The 14,954-nt window shown below is 38.5% G+C and overlaps 1 protein-coding gene across 1 annotated transcript in view; it reads left to right on the plus strand.

The window, feature by feature from the left end:
* Positions 1–14,954, plus strand: part of CA10 (carbonic anhydrase X) — a 174,333-nt gene that overhangs the window by 71,235 nt on the left and 88,144 nt on the right. The window contains exon 3 of the mRNA XM_010075933.1: positions 130–272. Coding sequence (XP_010074235.1) covers positions 130–272 — 143 coding nt within the window. The remainder of the gene's footprint in view (positions 1–129; positions 273–14,954) is intronic.

Below are 14,954 nucleotides of genomic sequence, written 5' to 3' on the forward strand. Positions count from 1 at the left end.
GCCTGTTTTCAGTTTCAGTGTATGTATGCAGATGGTATGACAAATTTATTTATCTGCTTACCTGCCTTGCATGTATTTCTCTAGTCTTTCCAGACTTTTCTTAAACTTGCACTTTTTTATATTTTGCAGTTCCCTCCTTTTGGGGTTTGGTGAACTCAGCTTGGAATCTTTGCTCTGTTGGGAAAAGACAGTCACCTGTCAATATTGAAACCAGCCATATGATTTTTGATCCATTCTTAACTCCACTTCGCATAAACACAGGGGGAAGAAAGGTATGTCTTCTACCATGTTGTGGTGTAAAAACAAGAAGTTAGTAGACTTACAAACATTTGCTATATTTTATATTTCTAAAGCACTTGTGCTTCTATCTCAGTCAGCTCAGAGACAGAATAACAACAACACAGTGCTTTGCAGATCACACAATTTCATCACTGCTGGAGAGAGAGCAACTGTACATTTTTTGGTATCATCTTCTAGCACGTATTTATATTTTCATATTAACTGTTACTTGAAACTCTGCTGTCTGGAAGAATAGCATCTGACTTAGAAACTTCACATTTACAGTGAAATTTGGTGTTCATCCTGAGTGGCATTTTAAAGGTGCCATTCTAAAAGTGTGGTTTACGATGGCCAGGACCTTCTTTTATTAGTCTAAATGAGGATAACATTCTCCTTTGAGGAGAAGATTGCAGTTTTAATGCCTTAAAATTTTTTTTCTGCTCATAGTTAAAGCTTCAGTGAGAATTTGATTTGACAGGTAATATACTTGTGTTCACTTTTTGGTAATGTTTTCTATGTGTTAAAAATGGAGGTGTGTTTCATATGGGCTGAAGCACTTCAATTTTCAGGGCAATAAACCAATTGATACAGCAGCTGGGGAATTTCTTAGACAAGGCTTAGCTGTGAGTATGCTGTACATGAAACAATTTTATGGAACTGATCCTATAGACAAGTGATGAATAAATAAAAAAGGGATTTGATGTGGTTTCAAATCAAAGTTCTAATAAGCTAGTTTACATGCATAGTGAACAGGAGAGACAGTTAGTTGCACACAGAGTCAAAATTATACACCTCTTGTGAAAAGGGAACTGGAGAGCTAGATGGCAGGAAACGCAGTTAGTCTTGGAACAGTAACTTCAAATTCTTAACAAAATTTTTTGCTATTGAAGTAGAAATCAGTTTTATTTTAGTTCTGAAGCACAACATATGTACTTTGTGTGCTTCACTTTTGAAATCAAGAAGGAACAGAAGAGGTTCACCCACAGAAACAGAACCTAAGACCAATCTAGAGAAATTCGAATAACACATACCCCGGTGATACGATCGCGGACTTAATTCTTCCTCTTAACTCTTTTGTTCCTTACCAATTGTTTCTCTTGGGCCTTTATTTCTGGGGGTGGGGAGCATTGCTTAATTTCTGTAAACCTGTTTTAATTCTCAATTTCCACATGAGCAGACCAAAAATGTTCCAAACCATTCCATCAGAGAATTTATGAATGAGGATTGTACATTAAGTATATACCTCTCTAGCTGATCCCATCAGAGAGTTTATTTTATTTCAGTATTAGAAATAGAAGGCATTTTAGTAAACTAGATTGAAGCTTACATAATTATTTAGATCACTTGGGAATAAAAACAATAAATGTCTTGTTCCTAAAGAAAGGAATGGTCTGAAAGGACAGCATGAAGGACAACATTGCTGTCTTCCTACCCCGCAGCCTACAAGGGGAGAGTACAGCCTATGGCCCGTTATGCGGCAGGTGACTCAATAGTTACTTCTGACCTGAGGCTGAGAAGAAACTTCTTCCCATTCCATTCAGGAGCAAAAAGGATGGAAATGCAATTTGCCAAATATTTATACCTCTTTGATCCATTTTTTCGCAATCAAGTTCCAGTGAGCAGTAATATATTGCTTTATGTGCTGTCCAACGATTGCAGTGCAGCATCGGGTCACGCGGTTTACAATTCGAGCACCATCAGATGTTATTCTGAATTGTGCTGTGTTATTCTGCATGTTTGTGCTTCTCTGTTTCCTAAGAAAGTGGCTTTTCAGGGCTGAAGGCTGAATATCATTGATACAGATAATTGGATTTCAAGATCCAGAATCTCAGCACAAGATATTTAATAAGTTTACATGCAGATAAATTCCCCAGAAGCAATGCTGCTTTGGAGGAAACTCCCCAAGTTTCAGTTCTTTCTCAGGCCCAGCGTTGTCTCTTGATTATCTATTTTACTGAATTTAACACGCAGCCCATTTCAGATGAGCAGCCCTTTTTAATAAGCAATACAAACCCTTATTAATAAGCAAATCACACTCCTCTACTCTGTCACAAAGAAAAACACCGGTTTAGTTTCTCTGTTTTTTTTTTCTTTGGACTCACAAAAGCTCCAAGGCAATCTGCAACAGGACAACAGAGTAACTTCACTGAGGAGCCAGTGTAGTCTAGTGACATTTAGGCAGCAAGCACTAAGGGTTTCAGCCTCCAAGGCAGGGATTTCCGGACTGTCATGGGTGACAGACCACCTCACTTCCCACTGAGCTAGTCCTCTGCTGGGATTTCTTCCTCCAGTCACCAGTGCTGCCAGTCTCTCTTCTCCAAGAGCTCTGCCTTTGGTCCCCCAAAATTTGTCCCCTGACTCACCTGAAGCCCATCTGCTTTTGATCTCCTTATTCTCTGTGGGCTTAATTTCAAGAGCCCTATTTCCAAGATCCTTTAAGACTGAAATACAGTTCTTGACCATACTTTTTTCTCCCAAAAATGTGTTAAGTAACAGCATTTGCTTTAGACACTAAGTGCGCCCCTGCCAATTAAACCTTGTCACCCAAGTGATGCCGTGTGTTACTGATCATTTCAGGTCATGCTCAATGACTTAAGTTGTGGTTTAAAGCCGGTAAAGTTCTGTTTAAAATCACTTTATTTTTAAGACGAGGAAGGCCATTGTACCTGATGTTGACCTCTGGGGAAATAAACAAATCGATATCTGCTGGCCAAGGACTGTTATATACATTCTCTATCTCAGCATGCATAAATGAAAGTTACTCAGTAAGATCCATAAGTGTGCCTTCTCGTATGGGGCATTAATAAATGCAATCACATATTATTTAAATTAATATATTTATAAATAATTGGTTCATTCTATGCATCACAAGATAATGGAGATATTTAGCAGTTTCCAAACTAAAATAGGATAGAAAAAAGATTTATGAATTGAAATCAGCTAAATGGTTTCTCTGCCAGCTAGTTCTGATTCCATGCTGTTCAATCAATTCAGAGTATTACTAGCATTTTTCTCAAGAGTGCAATATATGACAACTGCCAAGCTTTGCTTTGGTGATTACTAAAAGGACAGATACTGGTGTGAACCATATTTCAGCACCACAGGAATATAAAAAATGAATTGTTAGAAATGGTCCAGGAGGAATGGATAGCAATAAGACATCAATGTCATCTGTAAACTGATTTGTGATGAATTTTTAGAGGACTTAATAATACGATGTTTTGATTTAGAGTGGCTTTAGAAACTCAAAAGTCTGACACAAACATCAAAAACTTTAATGAATAAAAAATGAAATATAGCATTGCTGAGTAAATAATAGTTTAACATTTCTAATACCTCTACAGTATTGCATGTTCTTAGATGGGTTAGTAAGGGAACATAAAATGAAACCGGCAGGTTAAAATAACTTGTTTATTTGTCCTCCTCATTGCCCTTAGTACAGGAAAAAATGGTAAGTGTTACTTCAGAGTTACTTGCAAACTTTGCTGTTAGTAGATCATATATAGGGAAGAACATTCCTAAAAAAATTCAGGGTCCAGATCTGTCTCTGTGCAGGAATTTCTGTTTCCTTATCACTTCAATGATCCTTTCTTGAGATGGAATCAATTGGGAATATATGGGGACTCAGAGGTGCATCTTGGCGTGTTCTGAATTTGTTTGTCCATGATACTGGAGCACCACTGAAATTGTAAAGGACTCCTGAATGGGCACAAGAATGCATTTCTACAGCTTATTCATAGCATCAAGGTTTTTTTGCTCCAGTATAACAACTCTGCTTGACATTTAATCTTGTCTAGTGTCATGAAACAAGCTCACTTGTCTGCCATGGGAAAACTCGAGGAGATCCTAGATTTGGCAAGAAGTGATTCAGTGGCCTTACTCCACAAGCTGTATTGTACTCTGTTTTAGAGCTCAGGATACACTCTCATTTTCACAGAAGTACCTTTCAAATTATATGTTAAACTGGATCTCAGCTGCAATTGTGTGGTAATTAAAAGCAACTCATGGTATCCTTGCCAGAGGTGGGTGTGTAACCCTGGAAAAACACTCAGTGGGATGTTATTTGAAGCACCAAGGGGATCTGCTGCTATGGACACTGGGCAGTAGATCCATTAGAAGGTTAAAGAGTCAGTGATATTATTGAAGTTGGACTAACTGATACTAGCAAAGGTCGTGTCCATTCCTCAATTGTTTATTTCGGTAAGTTTCTTTCCTGTTTTCAGTTCCTAATGATGTAGCTTCAAAAAAAGCTTGGAGCAGCAGCTGGCCTCTAACTACTAGTTTGATATGTTCAAAGGAATTTTTCAAAAGTACCAACTTTGTTCTTAATGCCCTTTTTCTATCTTCTAATATACATCGTGCATTGTTTTGATATTATCTTATTTGGATTTATTTCATCGTGCGCTTAGGTCTATTTATAAAGCCAGATATTTATTTCAAGCTTTGCAGAAGCAAAAGTAACATGTATCTTGTCTTTGTACTTGATTCTCTGCTTGGGGCTCTGACCTCTTATGTGCAAAGGCTGAAGATTTTTTTTCTCTCACACAGATCCTGCTGTGACAGTAAAGGTGTGCAAGTCTCCTAACACCATATACTTTAAATGGAATATAATTTTGTATTTTAACATTGTTAAAAACAAATTTCCTGGTCTCAGAAGGGTGATTCATTCTTTGCCTTTTTTTGTTACAAAAAATAATAAATGTATGACATACTGAAACTTAGTAAAATATGATAATATTTTCTTGAAAGCAGGTATTTTTGGCTGTAGCATTAAGTACAAAATATTTGCAAGTCTGGTGCTTGTGAAACTTTTTTTTTGTTTCGTGTCTCCAGCACAGCAGATAACTATTCTCTTAGTCACATCTCCCTCTTTTGTTTTACACTGAATATAATCAAGAAACCACCATCTATTTGGCCGGGATTTCTGCCTGTCTCGCAGCTGGAGTAGGTACTTTATAATAGACACATGTCAATTCTGCTGTAGGCTAGAAAAGATGGGGATAAATAACACTGCTGCCAGGGTGAACTACAAATTGCTGTGGCAGCCAAATGGGCCGTTCAGGATTTCGAGTAGCAGCTTGGTGTTAGAGAGAAGTGCAAGTTCATTGTTTTTCCTCCTGGCACTGATAATCGCTGATTGTTGAAGATTGAAGCAGGGATGGTTTGCTTATGGATAGGAGAATTAAACTATGTATTTTAGGATTAGATGCTAGAAAGGAGCTTAAGGGAAAAAACTGAAGCAGTGGTCAGTGAACTGTATCTAATAGTCAAAAACAAATCTGTGGATCAGCAGGTCCTCGTCAAACTGGGATGTGGATGGTAAAGCAGTGGGGGTATTTAAGGTGCGTGTCACTCAAAAGGCTGAGGAGAGCCACCAGTAGATAGTTCTGGAGCAGAGGAGGAAAATGTGCATAAATTGGGGTTAAGAAATTGTTCTTAATGTAAGGAACAGTGTATATTTCAGGGGGCTGCAGGCCTTGCAAGAAAATTGGAAAGAGAAAAGAACCCTTTTGCATGTACCCTTTTTTTATTAATTCATCATTTCAGCAGTCAAATAAAGGTGAATGAACTTACAAGATTTCTTCTGCAGTCTGTTTTCCAGAGTTTTTCAGAATCCGAAAACTCACTGTAAGACATTTGATTAAAGCATCAGCCTGAAGAAACAGCATCATTTGTAAGGAAAGTCAATAAACTGTTTATTTTTTAAATTTATGTTTTATCTCCATTGCATCAGCTCCAGCTCTGAATGATGCTGTGACTAGGTAAAAGGATGGCTTCAGCAAAGTTATCTTGAATTTACATCTGCATAACTGGCATCACAGCTTAAAACCATCTGCAGGAAGTTCATATGGGTGCTGATATACCCTGAGGGCGTTGCTTCACAAAGGCAGTTGGAGCATCTGAAGTGACTATTAAAAGATAATTCTGTTTTTTCAAGAAAGATGACTCCATTTCAGTGTCATGAATTCACAAGGTCTGACTCTCAAAGCCCCTTTTGGGATCAGGGTGAAAACGTGCATCATATAAATATAAGTGCTAATCTCTAACCTGTGACATACTGCTCAGAAAAAAAAATTTACTGCATACTGCACTCATTCATTTTAACAACTCAGTGCCACCTGTCTCAGGGAAGCTTTTCAGCAGAAGTGGATGTCGCTTAGAATACACTCACTTACATGGCACGTTGCCACATAGTTACGTTTGAGGTACATATTGGGGATGAGGAGGAAGGGGAAAGAGAAGAGGAGGCGAGGGTTATTAAAGACAAATTGTGTTTCTTAACTCTTTGGATGAGCAGTAAAAAGGAATGGATATACCTTTTACTCCCATACCCTTTCTTCTGTGCCCCAGCCAGCAGCTGGAGGCAGCATATCAACATCATAATTTGCTACTGATCGTGTTAAATCACTGTACTCACATTCTGCAGTCCTCCGTTCCCTGCCATGCAATCAGTGCAAAGAAATATATCACAGATATGACGTTAAATCACAGCATCTTCCAGGGCTATGCCAAGGGCAGCACAGCTGTGCTGAGGTGGCACTTAAAAGCTCCTTTGAAGATACTTGGCCTTAACTAAGTATTTATCCTTAACTACGTATTTCATGTAGTCCTATTTCATTTAGGACTATTTAAGACCTCTGCCCAGAATACTGTTCAAATATAGTGTGCAAAGTAGCCTTGGGGGAAAAAAAAGGATTAAAACGTGAATAATTTTTAATCCGACAAAGGTACTTCTGATATCATCACAGCCCTTCCAAATAAATGCATTTTTGTGTTTAGTTTTGTAAAGCATATTTTTAATATGATGGACATTAACAGCTACTTTTGAGTGACTTAAGCTTTTCATGAAAATATACATTCATGATCTTTACTCTCAGTGTGTTCCTAAAAACAAGAGGCTGCCATGGTTTCAACAGCCTGAAGGTGTGTACCAAAGCTAGCTCGGCGAAGAGCAAGCAGAGGTTTAAATTATGAAACCAGGGTATCGGAGCTGGCACTGCACAGCTGGTCTGGAGCTCAACCAGCCATAGTGGGTATCTCTCTCTGCATTCGTGTCTGTGGTTTGGGGGGAACTTCTGCCTAACCAGCTCAGGACATTTGAATGGACTGATATTTTTCCAAATGCCATGTTCTTTAAATGCTGTTTGAAGTTGGAGGTTTACTCAGTTCCCCTCAGAATATCACTGCAAATATCACCAAGATGTTTATATGTGTCCAGCTGCTTTATCACCTCCTGTTCATACTTTCCCAAAACAGTGCAAAGGAAGAGGAGAAATTATTTAGCAGGACGAAGTCTTAGACCAGTTTCATGATGTATACTCACCTCTGCAAGGGAAGGCATGATATCCTCAGGAAAGGACCAATGCTCATTCTCGATGACTATCATGTTGTACATATTGTTGCCTGGACTGCTCACAATTACCCCTCGTTACCTACAAACTAAGCAAAAAATATTAAATCAGAAACACAGTTGTGAATATATTCTTCACCACGAACTCCAAAATATGTTTGTAAATTGAAGGCAGTGCTAATGAAAACCTCTACACGGCACTAGATAAGAACCCAGAAATCATCACAAGTCAGGGAGTATTTCACTTGCATCTCCATCTTTCTTTCGGTATAAACCTGTTTCATTTCCCAGTCTCCAATAATGCTGTTAACAATGAGGTATTCTGAGTCCAGTCTCTTTCCTCAGCTAGTTCTGGGCTCTCTGATTATCTCATTGAAAGGATTAAGTATTATTTTGGTAAATGGATTTTGCTCATATCCTCTCGTCCACTTAGACTTCTCCTTTCCTGGAAGCCCTTTAGCTGTAAAACCACACATCCCTTTCAACATCTAAAATCCTTCGTCTGGTAATATTTGTCCTCTTTTAGTGCACCATTGTGCCCTCCATAACTAATCATATGAGTAAAGGGATGTGCAGTGAGCTATATACTAAAGAGATTCCTAAAAAGAGGAGCTACTAGGAGGAGTGAAATGCATGCCAGCTCTTAAACTTTTCTTCCTGCCTCTGCCAGATCCCATCTGTTATCTTTAGAAGGTTTGGGACTGCCATTTTACTGTGAGCAGCACAGAGGTGATTACTGGAGAGGGAGAGCTGTGCTGGTGAGCTGTGAGCCGGTGCTGCATGGTGTGGAGGTATGCAGCAGCCTTTCACTGAACACTCCACACATAAATTAGGAACAGTATTAGAGCATCTGGTGTATGTAATGGGAGAATAAAACAGCTGTGCTAGATGAAATATTGACTATGTCAAATTATTACAACAAACTTTATAAATATTACTGTTAGTCTGACTGCAATCATTTTTAATAGCATGAGAAGACAGAGAGAGGAGTGCTGCACATCGAGTGTTATGAAAAAGAATGATGCTGCTGTGGAGAGCAGGAGGACCAGCACCCAATTAGAGCAGACAGAAAGTGGCTGCAAACAAGAAAGAAACTGAAACAGCAATTCCAGGAAGAGAAGGATAGTTCTCATCTCAAGATCTGCCGTGGTAGCAAGAGTCCACAGAGCATTAAAGAGATGTATTTTGCAATTTTTTTGCAAAATGAAAGTTACATTTCATTAGCTTTTTATGGCATTTTGAGCCCAATCAATAAGCTTTACTACCTGCATCCTCTGTTGGCTCATTGAAGCTAACTGGGCTATCAGCTTTCTGTCTTGGTGCGCTATAGATGGGCAATCACACTTTATTTAATGACTCAAATGGACACCTTTGGTGATACCAGATTCTTCAATGAGGTATGCAATTGTTCCCAGCTTATGCAGCTTTTATTGAATTATTATTGAAAACATAATTTCATGCTTGGTTAAGTGGGAAATTTAATTCATTTGCTAGCAAGATATGGTAACAAATATGACATTACCACTATTCCTTCTAAGAAAGGAGAGGAAGTTCTGTATAGCTAGACAAGTGTAAGTTAGCTAAGCACTTCTTAGTTAGCTTTTCAACATTTACTGCTGATGAACTTAAAAGTGCAGGGAAAAAAATTTCCATTAAAGTCAGTCAATTGTGACTGAAAGTTGTCACTTAGTTGTAATAGATATGTTGAGTCTTCTGGGTACACTACCGTCCCAGTTAGTTGGAATGTTGATAATGCACTAATGTTTGGAGGTGCTGTTGGGGAATCCAAGGATATTTCCAGGCTCCCATGGTTTGCTAAATTTACAGGTACACAAGAAGCTGGGAGGGAGCATAGGCAAAGTGACAAATACAGTGGCCGATGGAATATTCCGTATCATTCACTGTCACACTTAGTATAAATTGGGGGGTCTTCCGGGAAGCTCTCTTGCTCTCTCACTCTCAGACAGCTCTTGGACTCCTGGGCATTTCTCTTCTCCAGGACTGTGGTTTCAGGACTCTCTTTGCTCTGGGATCGTTAGCAGGGAATGTGCTGGGCATTGGTCATCAGGTGGTGAGCAGTTGCACTGTGTATCACTCATTTGCATATTTGTATATATTACTGTCATTATTATTCTTTTCAGTTTTATTACATTTTAGTTATTAAATAGTTCTTCTCTCAACCTACAAGTCTCTTTTCCCTTTACCCCTTTAACTCTCTTCCCCATCCCTGGAAGGGATATTGTGGGGGAGGATTGGGGCGTGGGGGTGAGCGTGCGGCTGCATGGTGTTTGCTGTTGCTAGCTGGGTCAAACCACAATAGAAGTGCCCTATGTTATATCCCATTTTCTCATTTAAATACTTTCTCAGTGTTCTGTTTTATTCTGTTTGCAGCTGTTTTAAAGCACCTTAGCTGAAGCCTTCAGAAGTAAAGTACACACCAATGCCCTTTATTAGCCTTTCCAGCTTTGTCTGTCATGAGCCCTCGTAATTTTCTCTGAATGCATATATCTTTCTTTGATAGTTGCATATGAGGTTGCCAGCGTAGCTCTCAACAAACAAGGGTGCATTTAAAAGGATAAGCAGGGTGCCTGTGAAATCATTGCACTGCATTACTATAGCTTATCTTTCTACTTTCATGGTCTGTAGTCCTCATATGGATTTATTTCATCTGTGCTTGCACAGAGCTTTGATAGTGCCTTGTACCCTTGCATCATTTGGCCTGCTTAGCCTCACCATAAAGCCTTATACTTAAAGGATAATGTTCATGATGGGGGAAGTATACAAGGCAATAAACAGCTTTCGCAGGTGATTAAACACACTGAAGCAAAGCCGAGGCATTTGAAAACCCCAAAAGCTGTTTATTGTGAGCACGGCAACACGTCACAAAGAGCAGCTTTGCTCAACAAGCCACAACATTAAATAAAAGCTTTTCTTTGCCTTGTCTTGCAAGGACTGGGGACTTTTGTAATGCTGCCTTCATTTCACCAAATAGATCTTTCCTTCTCATTTCTAGTAGCATGGGTAGCTTTCATGGTGTCACATACGGTATAACAGGAGATAGTTCCAGTGTAATTGCTTGGGATGAAAGCAGCAAAATGTTTTTCTTCTTGATGTTAGTCCTTTCCTCCTCTTCCCACCCCACAAGAAGCCCCCTTTATTCCCAACTCCTTTTTTTGCTCTTGCTACTACTCCCTTTGTCTGTGTTTCATGATTTGGTTTTTTGGTTGTTTTTATTTTTTTTCTTTTCAATGGTGTCCTCACCTCTGCTTTCCCCAGCACTTCAAAGTTTTCCTAACAAGAATGCTTGAGGCTGAAACGTTTTGCCGCTTTAAGGAGGAGGTTAGAAGCGGGAGTATTATGAGTCACAACATTTTAAATGCTAGGGAATCTCTGTTACACAAGTAGTACTGCTTTTGTATGATGAGTTATCTACAACTGAATAGCCTTTTTTAGCAATTATAATTTACTAAACCGTATGATCATCAAGAGTATTTTCCTTAAAAAGTGATGAGTCCCTTTTTTCTGTGGGTCTTCCTGTCAAACACAGGGAATAAAACTGCACTTGTAGTTTTTCACCCTCAACTTACCAGCACACATAACAGTAGTTAGATATCACCATGGCTATTTGCCCAAGTAGATGCTTAAGTGATACTATAGTCAACTGCTGGCACGAACTGTATGACAGAAGAATAAGTCATAGCTCAATAACCCTCACGGAAGACTGTAATTTTCTATGAATATGAATAGAAGGAAACTTACAGTCTAAGGAAAGTATATTTCATATTTTTCCGTGGTTCACAAAGACAACATTTGTGCTGCTTATTGCAAGGAATTACAGCATAGTCTTTCTCATTTATAAATTAGACCTTGAGGCAGTATCTTCTATGAAAGGAAAATATGAAAGGAATGATAGAAGTTTGGTAACTGGCTTAGACTGAAGCCATATGCTGTAAAACAGAATTCATCAGATAAAGCAATAGTCAGGAAAAAATCTGGTTAGCAATTCCAAGTAGAAGTTGTCTGAGGTTTTTTTTCTTTCATCTTGTCCTTTAATCATTTCTACAAGAGCAATGTGTTTTAGGGAAACCAATGCTCACTCATTTATGCATACAAAAGCAGTCCAATAGTGTTGTAAAAAACCCCCTGTGTACATTGCCTTCTTGTCTCAGATAAATATAAATCCAGTATAATTCTAGATTTGCACCAGTATTACTGAAAGACAAATCTATCCTTGAATATCTTTATCCATTGTGCCCTGGTAAGTTTATCTAGGCCAAATCCTGAACCACTACAATTATGGCTAAAGAGGGAGAGGTGGCATTCCTCAGCCTCCCCGAGAGCCAGCCAGAGCGTTCACGTCCCGGCAGCCCCTTGGGGAGTTTCTCACAGCTGCACGCAGATGAATGCGCTGCTCTGGGAGGGCTCCTGGAGAAGGCAAACTCTGAACAGACACTGGTATCGTAAGGAAAGACACACACAGGAAAAATGGGTTTCATCTACAGTCGCTGGAATACATTCAGAGGTAACTGCTCATCCACAGATTGGGCTGTGCCATTTCGGGAAAGCACGCGAACGTTGTGTCTGCGCAGGGCAGGAAAGATGAAGTGCAGAAAGAGATGTCAGTCCCTGAACGTGAAAAAAAGAGAACTGAAAGTATTTGAGCGGATTTTCTGGGAAGACAGGTGTTATTTGAAGATGTGCTGAGGATTTCAGCTGTCACATTTGGAACAGGAATTAAGGCTAATGATAGTAAACATATAGACTTTCTTGTAGAAAGCTCATTTCCCTTTAAAAGGAGCATGGGTTGTTTGTTCCTGTTTCAGGTTAGGAAGGAAGCTCTCACAGACTGATTTGGATTGTTTCTCATGAAGGTTAATCTTAAAACTCTGTTCTCCATTTACTGTTGTCAATCTCTATAATGAATACGAAATAAACATTCTCAGGTAGCTTGTTATATTTATTGCATACTTCCGAATATACTCAGAATAATATGAAGAACAGATTAGAAGGAAATAGAATAGGGTGCTTCTATTTTGTAATTTTAAAATCATTTTAAGATAACCAAGACTGTTTTTGTAAATGTATTTTCTCTTTTTTTTGTCAAAAATATAGCATTTCTCATGCATGAATTTGACTAGTAGATTATATATAACTAAAGGAATGCTTTCCTGATGAGTAGTCAGAAAAGCCAGATGCTTTCAGTGGGAGGTTTTTTGGTTGAAATAGATTTGGTAGGGCTTTTTCCCCCATATTGCACTTTCCATCAAAATGTTTGTTTCTCATTTTGATTAAAAACATGAATTCTGTTGTTTTCTGCACTATAGGGATGAATATCACAGTAAAGAATGTTTCAAGAGAAATAAAACTATTCCATTAAAACTTTTTTTTCTGAAACATAAAGCCGTTTCCATTACAGAATTTTCAGAGGAAAGTTTGTAAGAGTTTGGAGACCAGATATTTAACATAGTTACATGCCTAATGAAGATTTCCAAATGTTCTGAACCTCATTTTCATCAACAGAACTTTGTGTCAGAATGAGTCTACATCTTTCAAAATCAAGTGTCTATTTACATCTTAAGGACTGAATTAGTTTTGAAACTCTGACCCCCAGAGTTCTGTGAAGTAAATGATCACTTAAGGCAGTGTTGTCCTCCCCTAGATTAAATAGACTTCTAATATTGTACCTTCATCTGAATATATTTTCACTTCAGCCGTAGTTAATATGAAATATACTGCATTTTGTATTTGCTGCATGAAAGGAAGATTGATTTATTTCAGGTAGTTCATAGACTATTTTATTATTCACATCAAGATCTCATCTATTCCCTCTGCATTCATATTTTATAGCACTTTAACTCATTGATTTGATTTGACCCAACACTTTGATGGCACCTTTGCCATGGAGGCTGCACACGTATAACACAAATCATTTACTCGATTCATTTCAAAACTATTTACTTTACCCTCGGGTTAATTTGTGAACTTCTAGTCCTCTGGTTCTGACCAGATTAACCAGGCAACGGCAGGTAAAAGACACGTCCCTAGTCCCCAGGGTAAATGCCTCATTCACGAATTTACTGTCATATTTGTAGTGCTGTACAATACGATTGTATTCATACCAACACAACAAAGACTTCAGAGCTTAGGCCTGAATTGGTCTCATTTCCAGAGCACCTCTTGGTTCTTGTTTTAATCTCTCTGGACTGCCAGGAGCAAACCAGGTCTTGCGCAAATGCTTTATCCCCACTGAAGTCAAGGGAGCAATATTGGCTCTCATCCATGTCTGAATTTGCCCATTTTGTGACACAGAAAGGCAAGAGAAGTTTTTATTCCCAAAAGCTCTGTGATTTATCCGCAATATCTGAGGTAACTGTGATGGTGAAGCAGAAGCAGAACCTGGGTCTCTGCTCCCACAAGCCGACATTCTGCGTTATCCTTCCTCGGTGTGAAACAATTTAGAACTCTACTGTGCTTCAGACATGTCCTGATCATTTACAAGCCCTTAATAAACTACTCAGAAATGGAGCCTAGGTATAAATTCTTTAAAAAAAAAAAAAAAAAAAAAAGTGTTTAAATTATTTTTAGAAAAAACAGCAAAGTAAATCTGGGTATATTTCTGGTTTCTTTCCCTTTATCTGCTTTGTTTTCTTTGTGCTCCTGCACCAGAGTTTTGTCTTACCTGGGTGTTACCAGAGGATTTGATCCTTCTGGCAATAAACTTCCTACTGCTTTTCACAATTGGGAATGTTCCTCTTATTGGAACTATGACTCATTCAGAACTTTGGCAAATTCAATTTACATGAGAATAATCTGGCATTTGTGGTTGCCCTCATACCTATGCTTTGTGTGCTGTTTCCAATACCAATGCAAACCTGCATCTGAACTCTGTTAAATATCACTGCAGTGGGGCATAGTGCTGCAATCCCTGAAGTGAAACTTGCTCAGTGGGGAAGATGTGGTGAAATACACATCGGAACAGCAAATTCTTAAGGTTTCATTGCAAAGGCTAACACCTGTACTGCAGGCATGTGTCAAATCCCATTGATAAATTGCACTGTAATGCTAATATATTATAAAAACAAGTACTAGAAGAATTCTGTTGTAGAAATTACTCCTATTCTCAAAGGTATTATAAGCTTATAAAGAAATCACAATTACCCTTAATTTCAAGATAAAATTCATCTCTCTATGTTATTACAACATTCAATTTGTCAGTTCACATACTTAGTTCTAGGTTGATTTAGTTAGTATGGATTAGGATTGCTACTCCAAGCTGTAACTTTACAATTCTCTTTCTACATGAGACCTGTTCCTCCCCTCCCCC

The sequence above is a fragment of the Pterocles gutturalis genome, unplaced genomic scaffold (assembly GCF_000699245.1).
Source record: "Pterocles gutturalis isolate BGI_N339 unplaced genomic scaffold, ASM69924v1 scaffold3548, whole genome shotgun sequence".
Lineage (NCBI taxonomy): Eukaryota > Metazoa > Chordata > Aves > Pterocliformes > Pteroclidae > Pterocles > Pterocles gutturalis.